Source organism: Acomys russatus, chromosome 11, assembly GCF_903995435.1.
Source record: "Acomys russatus chromosome 11, mAcoRus1.1, whole genome shotgun sequence".
Lineage (NCBI taxonomy): Eukaryota > Metazoa > Chordata > Mammalia > Rodentia > Muridae > Acomys > Acomys russatus.
In genome coordinates this window covers 7596797-7619305 of record NC_067147.1, presented here as the reverse complement: position 1 = coordinate 7619305, position 22509 = coordinate 7596797, and the positions used below count along the sequence as shown (strand labels likewise).

At 46.8% G+C, this 22509-nt stretch overlaps 1 protein-coding gene across 1 annotated transcript in view; it reads left to right on the top strand.

The window, feature by feature from the left end:
* The window catches only part of C11H2orf92 (chromosome 11 C2orf92 homolog), a 33809-nt gene extending 11632 nt beyond the window's left edge, over positions 1-22177 (top strand). The window contains exons 3-6 of the mRNA XM_051152660.1: positions 1395-1493; positions 3426-3509; positions 20966-21116; positions 22045-22177. Coding sequence (XP_051008617.1) covers positions 1395-1493; positions 3426-3509; positions 20966-21116; positions 22045-22177 — 467 coding nt within the window. The remainder of the gene's footprint in view (positions 1-1394; positions 1494-3425; positions 3510-20965; positions 21117-22044) is intronic.
* Positions 22178-22509: the final 332 nt, after the last annotated feature.

Below are 22509 nucleotides of genomic sequence, written 5' to 3'. Positions count from 1 at the left end.
ATGTATAATAATATAAATGTATATGTAAAGAAGAAAAATACTCAAAAATAAAATATGGAAAAAAGAAAACAATGAATGTCATATACTTACGTTTGTTAATACAAAATAATCCATAAAAAATAAACTCCCGTCAAGAAATTTGGACCATCTATAAAAAAAAGAAAAAACAAACAAAAAGGTGTGAGTAAGAAGGTATGGTAGTTACTCTTCAGTCGCTGTGATAAAATGCAGAGACCAAGGGCTGCTTAGGGAAGACAAGAGCGGGCTTTGCCTTCTGGCTCCTGAGGGATAGAGTCAGTAACGGCAGAGAGGGCGTGGCAGTAGGGAGAGGAAGCTGGCTGACTGCATTTGTGCTTACAAAAGTAAAGAGGAACACAAGCAACACACACACACACACACACACACACACACACACACACACACACAAATTGAGCAGAAAGTGGAGTGAGACTATAAACCCTCAAAACCTGTCCCCAGAAATATGCTTCCTCTAGCAAGGCTCTCCCTCCTAAAGGGTCTATAATATGTGTGTGTGTGTGTGTGTGTTACGAGGTCCCTCTCATGTGATTTAATCTGCTATAGCCTACATGGCGGGAGCATGGAGGAGCCAGGTACTGGGTAGAACCACTCATTAGGAATTATAGAAGCCATAACGCAGCATGGAACAGTCAGTTTAAGTCTTTGTCGCAGGGCAGAGCCAGGGAGGGTGGGGTTTGAGGGGCCTGGAAAGGGGTGACCTGTTGCTTCAGGTTATGGGCTCTGGCCTCTTGGGGGTAACTAGCATCTTAAAGGAACAAGTCCTAACACTAGGAGAGGCAACAGGGTCTCAGATGAAGAAAGGATGCGCATCGTTTACAGGGGCAGGTCGGAATGACGCCAGAAGCAAGAGCAATGGTTCTCAACCTTCCTAACCCTGCGACCCTTTAAAATAGCTCCTCAGTTGTGACCCAATAATATTATGGCCCAACCATAATATTATTTATTTAATATTTAATATATATAATATTTAATATAATATTATTTCAATGTTACTTCATAACTAATTTTGCTACTGTTATGCATCATAATATAAATATAGATGTTTTCTGATGGACTTAGGTGACCCCTGTGAATGGGTTGTTGACTCCCCCCAAAGTACCCACAAGTTGAGAAACACTGAACTACAAGGAATCCTGAAACGTGGGGCAGACTTGCTAGCCACCTGTGCTTGGTGGGTGGTGCTCTCTGGCCGGGATACCTGGTGAAGTCATGGCTTTGTAGCTGTGATGGCCTCTAAGAGCAGAGCATCCTATAGCCATAGAGTTTTCATTCCCGTATCTGCAAATGCGCTAGGTAGGTTCAGAACACAACACACCGCGTGTGCTGCTGGCATTGGCGCCTTTTCTTCCCTTCAGATGACATCCTGCTGCAGGTGTTTCCCGGCAATCTAGATGACGTTTCAAAAGATGCAAGAACAGCTGGCAGACTGATCACATGGGGAGACGCGAACGAAAGCAAGTATACGCCAGCGAATCCAAAGTGCGCGTGTTTTACAGGCTGCGTTGGATGGGGTGTGTGACTTGAGCACCCTAGCACCCAGCTTTGGGTGGGGCACCAGCAAACTGAGATGTGAGGAAAGAAACCCTCACTGTAGCTTTCATTATTCATGGAGTGGGTAACTTAAAGTGTGACTGTGCTTGATTTTTTGGGGGTGGTGGTGGTGGTGGTGGTGGTGGTGGTCGTCTCTGTTGTGCAGGGTCAGGCAGGTCCTGTCACTATAGATGTTGCCCAGAGGGCGGGAATAAAGTTTTCAGTGGGATTCACTGTCCCTGGTACCCCAAGCTAGGTGTAGTGTTATAGCTCTCTTGTCACCCACACTTTATAGTTTAGCGCCCAGGAGTGCCCCAGTTACTAGTGTGGGGATGCAGAACCTTCTCACACACTTCCTTGTCACCCCATCCCCTCGGTCTTTGTGGACTAGTTGCCCAGGGCAGAACAGCTGATCCCTACCAGTGCTCAAATGCTAACCTAAGAGAAAACAGCTGGCCACATACGCAAAACAAAGCAACGCAAACCCCCCACCCTGCATCCCCCAACGTGACCCACATCCCCACACCCCCAACATAACACCCCCAACCCCACACCTCCCAACATAACCCCCACCCCTTTGCCCCCCAACATAACCCCCACCCCTTTGCCCCCGAATGTAACCCCCACCCCTGCAACCCCCAACATAACCCCCACCCCTGCACCCCCCAACATAACCCCCTACTCCTGCACCTCCCAACGTAACCCCCGCACCCCCCCAACATAGCCCCCCCAGCCCCCCACCCCCGTGCACATTAGCCCTAAATCATGTGACTAACAGAGAAGGCTTTCTCCATTAACAGAACTATTGAAAATGGGTACTGCTTATATGCCGTGCTGGAGTTACACTAAGTAAAGCAGTTTGTAGCTAATGATCCTGCCAACTCAACAAAGGCACAAGTGTGAATACTTTGCACAATCTCGCTAACTCGCTTATATTCCCTTAGACGATTCAGTGTTTTCTATGAAGTGCTTAAGGAGTAAATGTATTTGGTCCTAATGACTTCCTCACATCATTCATAGAGAACTGTGCCTTTGTCGTTTATCAGCTCAAAGCAGCCCTGCTTGACGTCATTTGGCACCCACCACCCAGGCCCTTCTACCGGTCTCTTCTAGACTTAGAGTTTTAGAGCCAGTATGTGCACACAAACCACTCAGTGGCTCTGCAAACTGTCTGTGAGGAAACAGAGATGGCCTCTGCTGGCTCTGGTGCTGGAGCTTCAGACTCTGTTTAAAAATATCTCTACACACATTTGTTTCTCGTGTGTGTGTGTGTGTGTGTGTGTGTGTGTGTAGATGTTAGGAAATGGTCCTTTCCTCCCACCACAGGTGTCCCAGGGATTGAATTCATCAGGCTTGACCTGCTGAGCTGTCCCATAGGGCCAAACTTTAGACACCTGCGGATACTTCACAGAAGCCAAGTGCCGCTCAGATGGAGAGAGCACGGAGTCACTGTGATGGCTACTTCTCAACTTTGCAAAATCTAGAATCATCTGCAAGATGGGCCTCTGGGCATGCCTGTGAGGGCTCATCTTGATTATATTAACTGATGTGGCCTGGGGACCACTTTCTGGGCTGGGAATGCTGGGCTGTAGAAGATGCAGAGAGTGAGAGGTGCACTAGAAAGCAGGCACGCATCTCTTGTTGCTTGCTGAGCGTGGGTGTGGTACCACCAGCTGGAATCCTGTTCTGCACCATGATTGACCGTGCCCTTTTAGAAGCACAAGACAGCACAAGCTTTCTCCCTTAAGCTGCGATTGCCAGAATAACTTTTTCACGTAATGAGAAAATGGCTTTAGAGAGACTAGGGGAAGATGTGAGGAAAGGTTTAACCACAGCTAAGGTTTGCTTTCCCACAGCCCATCTCCACCATAACAGTTTCAACGATTCTCAATTTGCATCCAGTTCGCATAAGCAAGAGGAACACTTGGCTAAGATATTTGGTAAGTCACCTCTTTCTGTGAAAACGTTAGGTTGTATTTTGAAGAAGTCCCTGCTTGTCTTCAGCTCTTCTTAGGTAACTCGTTCCTACTGTTTCAAAGGGAAGTTAAGCTTTTTTTTTTTTTTTTATACAGGGTTTCTCTGTGTAGCCTTGGCTTGTTCTGGACTTGCTTTGTAGGCCAGGCTGGCCTCGAACTCACAGAGATCCACCTGCCTCTGCCTCCCGAGTGCTGGAATTACAGGCATGTGCCACCACGGCCCAGCTAAGCATGTTATCTTGTGGCTAGAATGGATTTCTCTAAGTGTCAGAGTCCCAGGAAAATAAGCAGAAAGTGGAATGCAAACGCAAGGGAAGGGCCCAGCTTCTCCAGGCGAGTGCAAGGCGGTGGCTGCAGGTGCTCAGGTGTGGGAATAGCCTGGAGATTGGAGTGGGCCCACCTGCCCAAGTGCTCACAATCCGGGCTGTGGGAAGACCTTCATGTCAGGACTTTGAAAACCCTTCAGTGCTGCCTCGTTGTTTTACCCTGAAACTCTTACTCAGTTTTTGAGAAAAATGAAGATCCAGGCATAGCCTGAAGGACTAAGAAAACTCCAGGGATCTGTCCCTTTACGTCAGCAGAGCTGGCAAGGACTGCCTTCCTTCTGCTCTCTTCCTTTCTGTCCTTTTTTGTTGAAGCTCTTATTTTATCTTCGTTAAGTATTTTCTCTGAAGGGCATAAAGTTTGACACATCAAAATAAAATCTTGCTGGGTATGGTGGCACACCCCTTTAGTCCCAGCACTCAAGAGGCAGAGGCAGGAGGATCTCTGTGAGTTCAAGGCCAGCCTGGTCTACAGAGCGAGTTCTAGGACAGCTAAGGCTACACAGAGAAACCCTGTCTCAAAAAACCAAATAAATAAATAAGTAAATAAATACGTAAAATCTCATTTCAATTATACAATCCTATTTAATACTTAACATTTATATTAACTAGCTAGACTAACAGAATGTTACTGTGTGGGTGTTACACAATAGGTTTTGGTCATATTCTTTCCCCTTTCCTAACTAGATCCTAATTCCCTAGCCAACTAACTTCATGTTCTTTCTCTCTCTTAAAAAAAAACCAAACAAACTGGGCCCGCCATGGTGGCGCACACCTTTAATCCCAGCACTCGGGAGGCAGAGGCAGGCAGGCGGATGTGAGTTCGAGGCCAGCCTGGTCTACAAAGTGAGTCCAGGACAGCCAACGCTACACAGAGAAACCCTGCCTCAAACAAACAAACAAACAAACAACCCTCAAACCAACCAACCAAACAAACCAAAACACACACACACGCACACACACGCACACATACACACACACACACACCACATGAAGCCTATTTTGTATTGACCAATGACTCTTGAGCATGGGGGCCAGCTCTGTAGTGTGGCTGATAGAACCAGTGTCATCCATTGAAGAAAACTGACTTCTCCCCTCTAAGCAAGTATCAGTTGCAAATAGCTTCTTGGTAAGGGATGGGGCTTTGCACCAGTTTCCATTTCTCTGTGTTAGGGTTTTGTCTGATTTGAACTTGTACATGCCTTGTGTGTGCGTCGTCTTTCAGAGGTCACAGAGTACACCCAGACCTGTTGTGTATGGAAAATAATGCTCTTTTGGAGTCATCTACCCGCTCTGACTCTTATAATCTTTTCTTCTCCTCCTCTTCATGGATCCCTGAGCCTTGGGGTGAGGGGTTTGATAAAGACATCCCATTTAGAGCCGAGTGCTCCATGGTCTCACTCACTGCCCAGTTGTGGGTCTCTGTGTTAATTACACTATTGCAGGAAGCTGCTTCTTGGGCTGGAGGGATGGCTGAGCAAATGAGAGCAATGGACGCTCTTCCAGAGGACCTAGGTTCGAATTCGGCACCGCATTGTGGTTTATAAACGTCTTTAGTTCTAGTCCCAGAATATTCAATACCGTCTTCTGGCCTTTGAGGGTATCCGAACTGTGCAGAGGGCACAGACATCCAGGTAGGCAAACCACTCATGAACATAAATTAAAAATAAACAAAGCATGAAAAAATTTAAAAAAAGGGGGGGCTGGAGAGATGGCTCAGTGGTTAAGAGCACTGCCTGCTCTTCCGAAGGACCCGGGTTCAATTCCCAGCACCCACATGGCAGCTCACAACTGGCTGTAACTCCAAGATGTGACACCCTCACACCAATGCACATAAATTAAAATTTAAATAAAATACTTAAAAAAAAAAAAAAAGAAAAATTAAAAAGGAACTTCTTTGGTGAGGATGGGTCTTTGCGTATAGCATTATATCACTAGGGGTCATTTTATTGCTTTGTTCATTTAGCAGAAAAATATAGTAAGTTTCCTCTAGGGTGATGTTTCTCAGTTTTCCCAGTGTTACCACCCTTTACTACAGTTCCTCATGGCGTGGTGGCACTCAAATATAAAATGTAATAGTGACTGTAATTTTGCTGCTGTTATGAATCGTAATGCAAATGTCTTTTGTGACCCCTGTACAGTGTCTTTTTCTTTCTTTTCTTTTCTTTTTTTTTTTTTTTTTTTAATTAACACACCACCAAATGTATCTTTAGCTAGTCCTGTCTTGGTGGTATTTTCAATGGCCACTGACCTTGCCTAGTACAGTCCGGGGGAATAAATTGGCTTGGAAATTTAAAGCAGGTTCTTGTTGGTGCACAGCCGAAATTGTTATATATGGGGATGGTAAGTTTTTTTGTTTTCTTTTCTCTTTTTTTTGTTTTTTGTTTTTGTTTTCCATCTTCAGTTGTCTATGACACAGCTTACATGAATATCATGCTGTAATTGAAAAAAATTGCTGCTGTTTCATTGACATTCTGAATACTTCTAAGTAAATAAAAATTTTTCTATTTAAAAAATTCTCATATGTTACATTTTGACAGTTTCTCCTCCCTCCTCTCTTCCCAATCCCCACCCCTTCCATTCCTCCTCCATTCCCCTTCAGAAAAGGGCAGGCCTCCCAGGAAGTCAACCAAACATATCATGGAAGCTTCTGATAAGACTAGATACCTCCCCTTGTACTAAGGCCAAAAGAGCCAACCTGGTGAGAGAAAAAGGGTTCCAAAGGCAGGCAGAAGAGTCAGAGGCTCTCAAGAGTCGCACAAGAAGCCCAAACTACATAACTGTAACATATATGCAGGGGGCCTAGGTAGTCCCATGCAGGCTTCCTGCTTGTCAGTTCAGCGTCTGTGAGCTCCCGTGAGCCCAGGTTAGTTGAGTCTGTGGGTTTCCTTGTGGTGTCCTTGTCTGAGCAATATTTTTAAGGGGCATGTAGGACACCGGATGCTTCTAAAAGGGCATGGTGAAGATTTCATGGTGAGTCTAAAATGGCTCATCTCTGGTGTCCATCATGAGCTCCTTTTCCATCAAGAGACGGCACTCAAACAGATGATGCATGTTTTCCCCTTTATGTGGATGTTAGCTTTTATGTTTTAAATGTGCGTATGTTTCAGTTCAAATAAACACAGAGGTTATGTACCTAGTAAGAGACCAGGGTGGACAAGGGGCATCATCCAAGGAAGGGTTAAAACAGTGTTATGAAGAGATAAAGGGGAAACTAGAACAGAGGAGTAAATGGGGAGGGAAATGGGGGGGGTAGGGCAAAGGAGGGGGAACATGACTTTAAAAGCCCTTTTTAAAAAGCCATATGAAACCTACTACTGTAGAAGCCTTTTAAATATATACACACATGAGAGGAATTAAATGACATCACCACACAATGAGAGAGACAATGCCCCCACTAGACATCTTAATCCATCAAGTAAAACCTCCAGGGCCAGCAGTGGGCAACATCCATAGATACTCCAAGTGCCCAAACATGGCAGGCTATTCCCAAGGCCATTGGCCATCTCCATATCCTGATGGCAAAGCCCTTTGCTGAAGACACAGCTCACTGTGTCATTGAACATGGAGACATTGCCTTCTAGAAGCTTCACCCCACCAACTAGTGCTTATGGTGCCCAGAGGAGAAAAGAAATCAGTTTCACCCAGATACAAACTCTGTGACCTACAACAGACACTTGTCTGCAAGATGGGGGGGGGGGGTAATAATGGCACAGGTGTCATGGGAGTAACCAACCACGCTTTGATTGGACTTAACGCCCCACTCCATGAGATGGAGCCCACACCTGACACTGCTAAAGTGACCAAGGACCTGAGACTAGACAGGTTACTGGCCTAGGGAAAAACCTAGTGCTACTACTCTGCTAAATGACCACAGTGAAGGAATGACTCCTACCGACACATTGCTGTACCCACAGAACAGGGCATCACTTTAGCCCTCATCAGAGAAGCTGCTTCTTGCAACAGATGGTAACCGACAGGGGCCCACAACTGGACAGCGCACAGAGAGTGAGAAACTTTGGAGCACTTAGCCCTAAGTGGGATGTCTTCATCAAACCTTCTCCTCAGAGCTCAGGAACTATGCAGAGGGAGGAGGCAGAAAGACTGTAAGAGTCAGAGGTGGTGGATGACGCTGAGGAAATAGTGTCTTCCAGACACACCAGGTCTGATGCACATATGAACTCACAGACCCGCACAGGTTCACACCACAAAAAGGAACACACACACACACACACACACACACACACACACACACACACACACACACACACACACACCCTCGGGAATGATCTCAGAGCTCGTGGGGAGTGAATGGGATTTCTGATGGTTTTCTGTGGTTTAGCTAAGAAAGCCTAGGAGAGGAATAAAATGGCCACATTCAAGGAAAAAACAGATGTCTTCAAGTGTTAAAAAGAAAGATACAGTAAAACATTAAAAAAAAAAAAACCCAAACCCCAGACATTATCACTAGTTTTAAAAAAGATTTTTTTATTCATGTGTATGAGTGTTTACTTGCATGTATATCACATGCATGCAGTGCCCAAGGAAGCCACAAGAGGGCATCGTGTCCTCTGAAACTGGAGTTACAGCTGGTTATGAGCCACCACGTGGATGCTGGGAATCTAACCTTGGTCCTCTGGAAGAGTGTTCAGTGCGGTTAGCCAGTGAACCATCTCCTGAGCCCTACTAATAAGAGTTTTCTAAATAAAGGTGCTAGTGACCTTTTAATGTGTTTCACCTCATTTCTGACTCAGCTTTCACCCTGTTTTTTGTGTCATCCTTGGGGAAGTCTTTGCAGAGTCCAGATGACATCAGAAACAAGAAGGAAAGGTGTATCTGCACAGATGAGGCACGGGGCAGGGTCTCTAGCCGTCTGCGCCTGGTGGGGAATGCAAGTATGATTTCCTAGTGATGGTATCCATGGAGTTCAAGTCATTCGTTCACACATCCACGGACATGCTGCGTGTGTACAGAGCAAAATATCACCCATGATTGCTGCTGTGTTGACATGCTTCTACTTGCCTCCTTCAGATGACATTCTGCAGCAAGTGTTTTCTAGTGACCCAAACTATTTCTCAAGAGAAGGCACAAGACCAGCTGACGGACTGCTCCCGTGGGAAGACGCGAATGAAAGCAAGTATATAGCCGTGGGTTTGAAGTTCATGTGTTTTCACAGGCTGTGTCGCATGGGGTGCGCTGGACTGGGGTCTGAATGATCTGGAGGACAGCTACTGTTGGGGTGCTGCCGAAGGGAAAGTTGAAGAAAGAGAATGTCTGAAACTCTTGCCACTGCTTTCATCAACTATGAGAGTCTGTGGTCTGCAGGGTCAGGCGTGTTCTGCCATCCTGGGTGCTGTCCAGATGAAATGAACTCATTTGCGAGTAGAGTTGGCTGTTCCTGGTGGCACAAACCCTGAGTGGCATTAATAACATCCACTTTATAGTTTCATGTACATGAATGACTTGAGAGAGAAAATAATGACATTTCATCCTTCCTTGGCCACATGGTGAGTCTGAGGTCATATCCTAAGGCTGCATGAGATCTTGTCTCCAAAAACAAGAGAAAGGCAGCTCTCAAACACTGCTAACTCCAGCTCCTGGGGATCTGACACCCTCTTCTGGCCTCCACTGGTGCTACATATCACACACACACACACACACACACACACACACACACACACACACACACATTAAATAATTATTAAAAAGCCCAAAGCAACCAACAATAATAAGCAAAAAAACATTTTCTGAGTCAGCGTTCTGTTGCTCTGAGGAGACACCATGACCGTGGCAAGCCTTTTGTTTTGTTTTGTTTTTTTGTTTTTCGAGACAGGGTTTCTCTGTGTAGTTATTGGCTGTTCTGGACTCCCTTTGTAGACCAGGCTGGCCTTGAACTCAAAGTGATCCACCTGCCTCTGCCTCCCAGGTGCTGGGATTAAAAGCGTGCACCACCACACCCGGCAGCTCTTATAAAAGAAAGTGTTTTACTTGGGGCTGGCTTACAGTTTCAGAGGCTCACTCCATCTTCATCATGGCGGGAGGCATGGAGGCACACAGGCAGACATGGTTGGGGGAGAAGCGGCTGAGGGTTCCACGTCTGGATCTGCAGGCAGCAGGAAGAACAGAGACACATTGGGCCTGGCTTGGGCTTTTCAAACCTCAGTGCTCCACCCCGCCATCCCCTCTCCCCTCCCAACCCTCACTCCCCCAGCCTCACCCCCTCCCCTCACGCCATGACAAACTTCCTCCAACAAGGCTGTTATTCAAATCACCACAAACCCCAAAACAAAGCCCCCATCCAGTGGAGGAAGGGCTCTTGTTCTAGACACCCCTTCAAAAATGATAAAAGGAACATGGCTTTTCTTCAATGCAACTTTGTGCTGCTGGAAAACAGTAACACACCGGGAATCGCCCAGTTAATACGGAGAGGACCAGGAGTGAGAAACCTGCCAGCAGTGACCTTGTGACCTGGGTAGCAGGGGAATGAAGGTTGACATGGTTACACACATGGTTGTACACGCCAGTTCACGGGGGGGTCATTTCCTGTGTCTGTCAGAGCGTCTCTGTTGTCAGTGGTCAAGTGATAACTCCATGTCCACGTAGGACCTTTCAAGCCACACACATTTCTTCATACACACGTAGAAACGTTAGTGTTTGGACGTTTAAAAGTGTGACACAAGATAGCTTAGGGAGTACAGCCCCCCAACTCCCTAAGCCGGAATCCCTGAGTTTGATGGTCAGGACCCATGTGGTGGTAGGAAAGCTCTGACGTCCATGGATTATCCTATGATCTCCACATACATGCTGTGACGTGTATACACCCAGTCCCCAGCCACCTACACATAGAATAAAAAATAATAAATGAAACAAAACATAGGCCCAGGTGCTCATAAGAACACTGAGCACCTTTTTTTTCTCTCTAGCTCCTTCTCATGTGTTTCATTAAAAGAAGCCAATTTCCCTGGATTTTTCCCCCTTAATCAGAATATTTTATTGGCACCATGGACAATTCCTGACGGCCCTAAATGAAAATGGATGTGGGCTGAGTTGAAATAAATATATGGTAATTTTTCTTGCTCTTGTTCCTGCTAAGAGCCAAGTGAGGGTGAGGCTGTGTTTTCCCAGGTGGCTCTCCTGCAGAGAGTGCATGGCTGAAGGCTGGATTAGGGCTAGTGTTTAGTCCCTGGCTAGCCTGAGGATGTCAGGGTGCCAAGAAGGTGAAGGAAGGAGCTGGCTTTGGCACCTGACTCTGCCCCCTCATCCACGAACCAGTGAGTCCCTTCCTCCCCACAGCATAGTGGGGGTTCTGAGGGGCCACACACTTTCCTTAGGTGCCACGCGGAAGACCCTCCGTCCTGAGGGCTGGGGGAAGGCGCTCCCACCAGCCAGTGAGCTAAGGCTCGTTTTACCTGTGCGATTGGGAGCAGGGGAGATCTGCTTTGAAGACAGGTTGAACATCTGGCAGGAAGCCTAGGAGCATTCGTTCCTGAAAATTTGTGGGGAACATTACAATCTGGGCTGATCGATATGTGTTTTTGCCTAGGTCAGAGGGTAGGGATGGTCACAGCGGTTCCCATGCCCAACAGTGTGTCATCCTTGGGGATCAGGTTAGGGAGTGGGAGACACTTATTAAAAGCCCTCATTCTCATAATCCACCAAGAACCTCTAAAAGTGGAGCTGAGGAGCCTGTGTATTTCCCCGCATCTTCGGAGTACAGCAGTAAGGGAATTGAAACCATTGGATTTGATGCTTTGGGGGCAATTAATTCACTAACAAAATACCCTTTAACATGAAGATTTTTTCTTTCTTTCCTTTTTTGGGGGGTAGGTGTGGTTTGAGACAGGGTTTCTCTTTGTAGCCCTGGTTGTTCTGGAACTTGCTATGTAGAGCAGGCTGGCCTTAAACATAGAGATTTGCCTGTCTCTGCCTCCTGAGTACTGGAATAAAAGGTGTGTGCCACCACTGGCCGGCTAAATGGAGTATTTCAAATACCCTTGATTTTTGTTTCCTGTACATATACCATGCCAATTATATGTTAGCTATAGCTGGGCACCTCTTTGATAGCTGGGCATACCTTGAGAGAGACAAGGAGACAGTGGTCTGCTGCAGAGTGGGTGTGGGCTAGAATGTCTACTCTTTCCTTGCTGCCTGCATCTGCTGTGCCACGTCCAAGAAAAGACGATCAAATCTGCCACCTGGACCTTCTCGTTGAACATGTTTAGACACAATCAGCCCGTTTTCCCATGCTGTGGCTACCAGTTGCCTCAGCGTCTGCCGAGATGTCTCCCTTGTCCTGCAGAAACTCCTCCACACTCTGGGGCTCTGTGGGAGCTTCCTCTTTGTCTCCTTGTGTGACATCAGCACGCAGTTTTAGTGAGAGGCAGACACAGTTTATGTTTGGACATCCTGCAGGACCTGCTCTCTTTGCAGTTTCTCGGTTTTTTTTTCCCAGTGGCTTTGCTGATCATTTTGTATAATAGTTTTTTTTCCATACGAGCCTTAATATCAACCTGTCTAACTTTATTAAAAGTCTGGATCTACTTTTCTCAGTCATTTTGGAGAAACTGATACTGAGAAATGAGGATAGCTTGATACATTTTCAAGTTTGTTTTGGCTTTTTCAGTGTGCTCTGTATCTATATCTGTCTATGTATGTGTATATATGTCTATATGTATGTGTATCTAGCTATATCTATATGTGCACATGTGTATATCTATATGTGTGTATATCTATATTAATGTATATATGTGTGTGTGTATGTACATATCTGTCTAATCTATATGTGTACATATGCACATTTCTTGCTAAATTACTACTTTTCTGTGTTGTTATTGTAAGTGGAGATTTCCCTATTATTCTATAGATTATTAAGTTAAAATTTTGGTAGGACGGTAAACTGCTTTATGCATGATCACCCCATGTCCTCAGGGCCCGTGTTGGTTGGGTTTTGTCATCTTGACACAAACTTGGGTCACCTGGGAAGAGGGAACTTAAACCTCAATTGCATCCGTCAGATTGGGTCATGGGCATGTCCAGTGGGGACATTTTCTTCATTATAACTGATGCAGGAGGACCTAGAGGGCTGTCAGCCCTGGGCAGGTGGGCCTGGCTTGTATAAAAAGGCAAGGTAGCCGGGCGTGGTGGCGCATGCCCCCCCTTTTTTTTCTTTAAATAATTTATTTATTTTTATTTTATGTGCATTATATGTCTGTGGGTGTCAGATTTTGGAGTTACAGACAGTTGTGAGCTGCCATGTAGGTGCTGGGAATTGAACCCGGGTCCTCCGAAAGAACAGTCAGTGCTTCCAACCACTGAGCCATCTCTCCAGGCCCTGGCGCGTGCCTTTAATCCCAGCACTTGGGAGGCAGAGGCAGGTGGATTGCTGTGAGTTCAAGACCAGCCTGGTCTACAAAGTGAGTCCAGGACAGCCAAGGCTACACAGAGAAACCCTGTCTCGAAAAACTGAAAAAAAAAAAAAAAAAAAAAAAGGCAAGGCAGTCAGCAGTGTGCCTCTGGGGTCCCTGCTTAGTCCCTGCCTCCAGGGGCCTTCCCTTGCTGGTGAACTGTAACCTGAAAGCCACACAAGCCCATTTGTTCGCCAACTTGCTCTTTATGATGATGTTTCTCACAGCAACAGAGAAGCAAACTAAGACAGGACCTTCCTCAATTCTAGTCTTTCTAATATAAATATATGTGTATATGTGACACAGCATCTGCAGATAGAAATAGTTCTGCTTTGCAAAACTCCTGAGTGTCTTATCACTGATGTGTTCTCTGACATTGTTACCGTCCCCAAGGCAAGCCTTATGAGCAGTGGAGATATGGCTACCTTCTGTCTAGTGCCTCTCTTGGCGGGAAGTGCACCCAACGTTCCCTGATTAAGATAGCGGTTATGGAACTAATATGAGATTGCCACTAGGCGTAGTGGCGCATATGCCTTTGATCACAGCACCCGGGAGACAGAAGCAGGCGGATCTCTGTGAATTCAAGGCCAACCTGGTCTATAAGGAGAGTTCCAGGACAGCCAGGGCTATTACACTGAGAAACTCTGTTTGAAAAAACCAAAATCAACCAACCAACCAACCAGCCAAAAAAAAAAAAAAAAAAAAAAAAAAAGGGTTTATCATCTAATCTGTCTACCCTCCTATGTATCTATCTATCTATCTCCCTCCCTATGCAAATTCATACATACATACATATACATATACCTGTTGAGAGTGACTCCTTCAATTTCGATTTGCTGTGGTAGGTTTAATTTCGGAGATTTATGTACTATGTGTGTGTTGAGTAGTTGTGTATGTGTCATCTTACTGATCCTTTTGGTCATCATTCTTGTAGTCCACACTTTGAAATGGCAATAAAGCACATCATAGCACTATTTGGTACAGGATAGACTCTGCCTCACGGAGGCCTTAGGGGGTAGAAAAGTGCTGATCTTAATGCTATTTGATAACTCGATGTGTGGGTGACCGGTACAATAATAATTACTACTGTGACAACGGTGCCAACATAGGAGCACTTACTGTCTGTCAGCTGGTGGAGGTTTCTTCTGAATTCATTCATTTCATCGCCACAGCAGCCCAGTGTGGCAGCGTTGTTACAGTGTGTGTTTTCCATCTAGGGGATGGTCAAATAACCTGCTGCAGGTCCAGCATCCAGCAGGGGGCAGTGCTGGTCCACAAACTGAGGACAGCAGAGCCAGCAGTTAGGTCTACAGTTGGTGCTTTGTCTTACACACATCAGCCAGTGCAACATTCTCCGCACACGAAAGCATTCACGGTATGAGATAGTCTTTAAATATGGGAGCTCAGTTGGCTGCCATGCTGTAAGGATACTCTAATGGTCCGAAGGAGAATGGCTCTGGTGGAAGGCAGTGGAAAGTTGGCTCAGCAGTTAAGATCACTGGCTGCTCTTCCAGAGGACTCACGTTTGACTTCCAGTACCTACATGGTGGCTCACAGTTATCTGAAACAGAGGATCCAATGCTTGCTTCTCAGCACCAGGCACTCATGTGGTGCACAGACACACATGTAGGCAAAATACCCATACATATAAAAAAATTGAATGACTGAAAATGAAGAGTCAATCTAGTTAATAGTTATTAGAGGGGCTGGAGAGATGGTTCCATGGTAAGAACACACTGCTTGCTCTTCCAGAGGACTTGGGTTCAGTTCCCAGCACCTATATGGAGGCTTATAGGCGTCTTTAAGTCCAGTTCCATGGAATCTGATGCCCTTTTCTGTTCTCTGTAGATACCAGGCAAACATGCTATACAGACATATATGTAGGCTAAACACTTATATACATTGAAAAAGAAAAAAACTGAACACCCCACAACCATTCATATTCTCCAAAGATGCATAGTTAAGTGAAAACTCCTGGCCATAAATGTGGATCCGCATTTTTATTATGGCTTTTATTATGGAATAGCTTTTATTCTGTTGACAGTGTCCCCTTTGTGGCATAAAGAAAGTGAACATGCTTATTCATGTATGAAGCCTACTTTATATGTACATGTGTATATATTTTTGTTTACATGAACACAAACACACGCAAAACACATGCACATACATGGATGCATGTATGTGGAGGCCAGAGGCCAACTTTGGGTTGTTCCTTAGGTAACATTTACCTTTCAATTTAAATTTTTAAAAAAATGGTAGTTGGACATGGTGGCACACAACTTTAATCCCAGTACTAAGGAGGCAGAGGCAGGTGGATCTCTGTGAGTTTGAGGCCAGCTTGGTCTACAAAGTGAGCTCTAGGATAGCCAAGGTTACACAGAGAAACCCTGACTCAACAAACAAACAAATATATATATATATATATATTTGTCCTGAGTATGGCTGTTTTGCCTGTGTGTATTTCTGTGTACCATGAGCATGCCTGGTTCCTGAGGAGGCCAGAAGAGAGTATTGGATTTCTCCTGGAACTGGAGTGACAGACAGTTGTGAGCTGCCATGTGGGTGCTGGGAACTGAACCTGCCTCCTCTGGAAGAACGGCCAGTGCTCTTAGCCACTGAGCCAACTCACTAACCTCACAACTTTGAAGGTAGAAATTGTTTTTGAATTAGTTTGTATTTTATGTACATGGGTGTTTTGTCTGTATGCATGGCTGTGCACCACATGTATGCACGGTGTTCACGGAAGCCAGAAGAGGGTGTCAGATCTCCTGGAACTAGAGTTACAGATGGTTGTGAGCTGCCATGTAGGTGCTGGGGACCAAACGCAGGGCCTCTGCAAGAATGCCACGTGTTTGGTTTTTTTGTTTGTTTGTTTGTTTTTGTTTTTTGAGACAGGGTCTCTCTGTGTTAGCCTTGGCTGTCCTGGACTCACTTTGTAGACCAAGCTGGCCTCGAACTCACAGCGATCCACCTGCCTCTGCCTCCCAAATGCTGGGATTAAAGGCGTGAGCCACCACACTCAGTGCACATCAAGTGTTCGTAACTATTGAGCTATCTTTCCAGTATCCACCTTTAAAAAAATTAAATTACATTTTGTATTTGTGTGTGTGTAGTGTGCATATGTATTGTACATATATGTATTTGTGTTTGTTTGTATGGTATATGTTTATGTATTGTGCATGCATGTATGTGTTTATGTGTATATGTGTATGTGTGTGTGTGTGTGTGTGTGTGTGTGTGTGTGTGTGTGTGTGTGTGTAGGTGCCCAACACAGAGGACAAGTCTCATGACACTGTTCTTTCCTTCGATCATGTGGGACCTGGAGCTTGAACTCATGTCATCAGGCTTGGCAGCAGGCCCCTTTAGCCACTGAGACATCCCACTGCCTCACCTCATCTTTCACTAGCCTGGAACTCAGCAAGTAGGCGAGGCTGGTTAGCGACAAGCCCCAGGGACCCTCTGTCTCCATCTCCTCAGAACACCGGCATGAGAAACAGACACCACCATGCCTGATCTTTCTTATGTGGGTCTTGAGGACCAAAGTCAGGTCCTTGGGTTTATATGCCAAGTACTTCATTGGCTTGGTTTGTCTCTCCACACAGAGCAACACTCTCTATACAGCCCTCTGAAAGAGTAGGCAATGCAGCCCTCGTGACTGGAGCCATGTTAGCTGTGCTCTGTCTTTAATGAGCCGCCACTTTCAAAGTCAACTGGTTGCCAGGCATATTAAACTGAACATCTCCCCACTTTTCTAAGCCAACTGTCAAAAACAAGCAAATCCCTTTCTTTTCTAAGGGCGCTGAGAGCTTCGGGAACCCCTTACCACACATGTAATAACCTTCAGCCCTCTGGCATTGAGTCTCGTTTCCCTTGTGATCTTGTCCAAAGATTCAGCAAGCTCATCCTGCACTTCCTCCCGAGGTCTCCCATCTGGGCTGGAGCCCCAGCCTGGCTTGAGGTGGTTTGGTGTGTGTGTGTGTGTGTGTGTGTGTGTGTGTGTGTGTGTGTGTGTGTGTCACTGTTTCTCCCCCTGCTCCTTTGCTTTGGGCTAGCTTTCTTTTCCAACTCACATAAACCACACAGCTCTCTTCAGGGCTCCTGCCCACAGGCTCCAGCTTGTCCACGGAACAGCTCCAGGTCATCTGTAGCCTTCTAAAGGCAGTTCTCGGCCTCATTTCTCTGGACCAAGTGTCCCCAGGCATTTTGCTGGTCCTCTTATTCAAGCGAGTCACAGACAGCCAATGGCAGAGCTGCAGTGCAGGTATTTCTCATTTCCAAACCCGTCTTCTGTCTTCTAAGACCATGCTGTAGTTTGGAGGCAGCAGTAAATATCTCAGTGTGGTTCATTTTTCCTATGTTGTGTACTTTCTGCAACCTGTAAGGCAAGTCACAGCGTCTACAGCTCATACAAATGGAGGCAGAGACCAGAGCTCAGAGAGACCCAAGCTGAGGCTAAATAGCCTGCGTCCCGACAGGCAGCAGCAATATCTGTGAGGCAAGGCATATTCCCAGGTCTACCTAGACCTACAGAGTCAGAAACTCTCAGGTGGGTCCCAGCAATCGTGTCTGACAAGCCTTCCCTATGAGATCCATCGCCTCAGCCATGAGCGAGTGAATTTGTTGGGTTATAAATAAAACAAAAACACTGATATTCTTTAGAACACTCACAACTCTTCTCCTGAATCCCCCTTTCCTCTTTACTTGGATTCTGGAAGAAACTACTTAAGGGATGGGGAGATGCCGTAGTGGGCAAAGCACTTGCCACACAGAGAAAGGACCTAGGTTAGAATCCCCGGAAGTCATGTTAAGCTGTATGTGCAATCCCAGTGCTCCAGTGGTGAGATGGGAGGTGACAGCAGGGGAATCTCTGGAGTTTTTGAGTCAGCTAGCCTGATGTACCCAGTGGCTGACAACAAAGAGACCCCGTCACAATCAGCATGAAAGGTGAAGATGTGAAGCTGTCCTCTGACTTCCACACATGTGCCGTGACATGCACACACCCAAGTGTGCACGTGCTACATGCACATACACACGAGTCTTAATGTCAGCCTCCTACCCTTATAATAAAGTGCCTGAGATGACCTACTTATAAGATCGCGACGGGCACCTTTAGAACTTCTAGTCCATGGCTGTCCGTGTTGTTTTGAGCCTGTAGAGAGGTAGAAGAACACGGTAGGATGTGTGAGAGCAAATCTGCCCACTCCATAGCCAAGAAGAGGAGGGAGGAGGGGAGGGAAAGAAGCGGGAGGGGGCAGGGAGGCAGCTAGTATCCCATGATCCTCTCAGAGGGCACAGCCCTAGTGAGCTGAACACCTTCCACAGGCCCCACTTCCTAAAGGTTCCTGTGCGCTGCCTGACCAAGCCTTTCTTTAGGACACGGATGTTTGTGTGCATTCAGGACCTAGACTTCTCTTTTGCCTTCTGTAGATCATATTGCTGAGAAGACTAAGGAGTCTCCTCTCGTCAACAGGGATGTAGAGAACCAATTAACTACTGGCAGCAAAGGAGCACTCCAGAGAAACTCTCAAGGTAATCATCCTTAGAACATGATCTAAGTAAGAACTTTGGATATGGAAGGTTCCAGAATGTGTCTTTTGAGTTTATGGTATTTTAGCTGAATAGAGTCAGTGTACCTTTGACTCACCTGCAAATGTTAGTGGTCGGCTGGTGGGTCGTACACCTTAGTCTCCAGGTTCAATAGGTTGAGGCAGGAGAATAGTCGTGAGGTTGAGGGCTACATAGTGAGACTGTGTAAAAACCAAAACGCAAAATAGATGGTGTATATGGTCTACAAAATGGCTTAAATACACTTAAAAAAATCTGTCCATCTTGTCAGAAGGCTATCCATGGTTTTCCTAAGTAGCCAGACTCATTTAGAACACAAGGTCCTCTTCTGAGCCCCTGTCACTGCTGGTCCCTGAGGCTAACTCATACGAGGGTTAAATGTCAACGGTTAGCCTAGTCTCTTACGCGCTTGCCTTCTTCCTTCTTGTTGGGTTGACTGAGCTCCGGCTTGTTGATAGTGGGTAGAGACTGACCTCATGCTGGTGCCAAGCCCAGGATACTCCTTCCATATGGCCACTCCATCAAAATGACACCCGGTTGTTCCTTCCTCCTGCTCAGAAATTAAACACCAAGCTTGAGAATTAGAGTTCAGTCCTCCTGACCTGCAAGGTATAGAGAACCGACTCTCACAGATTGGCCACACGCATGCATGTGTGTGCACGCCTACCTACGCACAGGCATGCATGGAATAAATAAACATGTAACTTTAAACTTTCTAGTGCTGAATTATTCCAGCACAGCCCTTGGAGAGACTTACCCGATGCTCCTGTTCACCTGGGATGAAGGTGTGGGCTCCAACTTGCCCCCCACTACCCCAGAGAGCCATTGGGTAGCACTCTCCTGCCGGCATCACTCACTCCAGCATTTCTCACACTAAAGCTGGCTCGTTCCTGCCACTGTACCTTTCCCCTCCTCCCCAGCGCCCCCCTTCCTATTACAAATGGAATCACAGATGCTCCCCAATGTCAGCTCCTCCCTTTGAGAGCTGACCATGATTCTTTGTCCCCCATCCCATGCTCAGTAGCACCCCAAAGCCACCCTCGTGACTTCTCAAAGTCCCCAGAAGCCAGGTTCATGTCTGACACGTCTACTGCAGGATGACAGGCATTGATCTCTTAAACTTCACATCTGGTCAGGTCTCTACTGCTGTGGCGAGTACCTGAGATGAACAAATTCAAGGATAAGGAGTCTTGGTTCCAGGTTTCAGAGGCGCCAGTTCATAGTCAGCCACCCCCTCCCCTTGTTTCGGGGTTCTGATGAGCAGAAAATCAGGGTGGAGAAAGAAGCCATTGAGTATGTGCTGGCCGGGACGCAGAGGAAAGCACCTCCCCTCGTCGCTCACTTCCTCCTTTTCCGGTTTTTATTCTGTCTGGGCCTTCAGCCCATTGGATGGTGCCACCAAAAGTCAGGATGGATCTTTCCACTTCTGTCAGTGCTGCACATGTCAGCCACGGAAGCACACACACACACACACACACACACACACACACACACACAGAGCGAAGGGTACTTATTCTCATTTCTTATGTGTGTCTCAGCAGGATCAAGATCATAGTCAAGACCTACAAGCACGCTTATACCCACACGGCAGACAGCATGTGTAGTGGACTTTCTAAAAGCTGCTGGGGAGGGAGGAGTGGGCAAGCAGGGAAAAGCTTTTGTCACTGCCTAGTGAGCTTCACGTCAAGCCCTCAACACACTGCCGTCTGGTTCCTCACACTGGAGATTTAACCAGTGCCTCCTGCATGTTAAACAAGTGCGTCCACCACTGAGCTACACTGCCAACCCCACCTCCATTTTCCAAGCTTGTGAGGTAGGGTCCTCCTGCCTGTCTTTTACCTCCTCCTTGCTCTGCCTCCCTATACACTTCATCTCTGGTCTTCTTGCTTCCCGCACACTATAGTTTGGTCAGTCTTAGCCGTGGATGTGTTGCCATCTGCCAGCCCATCCGCTCGGCACCTCAACTTGTCACTGGGGACAATGCCAGCTGGTTCCCCAGCTGGATTTCTGAAGCCAGCAGCTGACATGCTAGTATGCTTAGTTCTGCTCTGAGCGAGGCTACCAGGTTGTGGGTCGCCTGGCAGGGATGGGCCCAGGCCACCTCTCGCTACTGTTCTTGTGTCTTCAGATGCTTACGCTGAGAGTCTACCTTGTAGACAGCTGCTGAGCTTCCTGCAGAAGAACATTGTCATCGCTGCCTCCGCTATGGCCGCAATCCTCCTGGTCACACTGTTGGTGGTACTTGTGGTGGTCACATATATAAGGCGGAAACGGTCAAGGTGAGTGGCTCTTGGCCTCCTTTTAAGAATTCAGGAAGAAGCCAGGTGTGGTGGCGCACGCCTTTAATCCCAGCACTCGGGAGGCAGAGGCAGGCGGATCGCTGTGAGTTCGAGTCTAGCCTGGTCTACAAAGCGAGTCCAGGACAGCCAGGGCTACACAGAGAAACCCTGTCTCGAAAAACCAAAACAAACAAACAAACAAAAAACACAAAAGCAAAACAAAAACATACAAACAAACAAAGAATTCAGGAAGAGTGGTAGTGATGGAAAGACAGCTCAAGTTCTAGTCTCAGCACAGGGCAGGTCACAACCACCTGCAGCTCCAATTCCAGGGGATCCACTGTCCTCTTCTGGTCTCCCAGGGCACTGCATGCGTGTGGTACATGGTGGCAAAACACTCATACATGCGAGATCAAATGCCTTTTTTTTTTTTTTAAACCAAACAAACGACTCAGGGAGTTTGAAGCACAGTTGCTCCTTGCAGATCCCAGTGTGGGAGGAAAGCAGGCATGGCTTTCTGTTGTGCTCCCAGGATGCCGGATAAAAGTTCCCAGGGGATGGGTTTCAGGCTAGCTGACAGCCACCTCATATCCAGCGTGCTCTTCTGAGACATGCATGTGGCTCCTGAACCAAAATTAAAGCACGGCTTTAAGGGCTTCTGGAAATAAGCTTGGCCTACCTCACAACCCTGACCAGGGTCCATCCTTGGACCAGCCATTTTCTCTAAAGAAGAACTGGTTAGGTCAAGCCAGGGATGGGGATGGATAGGGGGTGATGACATCCAAAGGGAATGACATCCAGGACAGACCTTCCCCAAGGAAACAGACTTCAGACCCCTCAGAAACCGCAGCCTCCATCCTCACCCAACAGGCAGACAGGGCCTTCCTGTGTGTTTAGTGAGCGGTGTGGTCTGTCTTCTTCATTTTAGGAATCCTCCAGCGAGCATGACGTACAATATTTTTATAATGAACGGGAAGGCGTGGTGGCAAAAGTCTCAGGAGAAGCACCTCAGGAAATTCACAGGAAAGCAGAGGCCCATGAACTCCAACTCTTCCATCTAAGCCGGTGGAGGGGCCAGAAAACTGCCACCAAACCACTGTCGGAGGGTTCTTTTGCGCTGCCTGGACAAGAGTCAAGGGTAGGCAAGAAACTTCAAAGGCTAAAAGATTCGTTTTTCTTTTAGTGCTGGTAGGGTGGAGCAGTGGCAGGTGGCGCCCTCTAGTGGTAGTCATGTCTCGGGTGTCGGCACGCCTAGCTCTTGGCAGCCTTTACAGCTCTCAGCCTGGGGTCTGACACCCTAAAGACTTGGCATCTCTACTTCCACTTCCCTTCTTCCTTCTTCTCCGCCCCGGGGGAACCCTTCAGCTGCTCCTTCGGTTGTCTGTGATGTGAC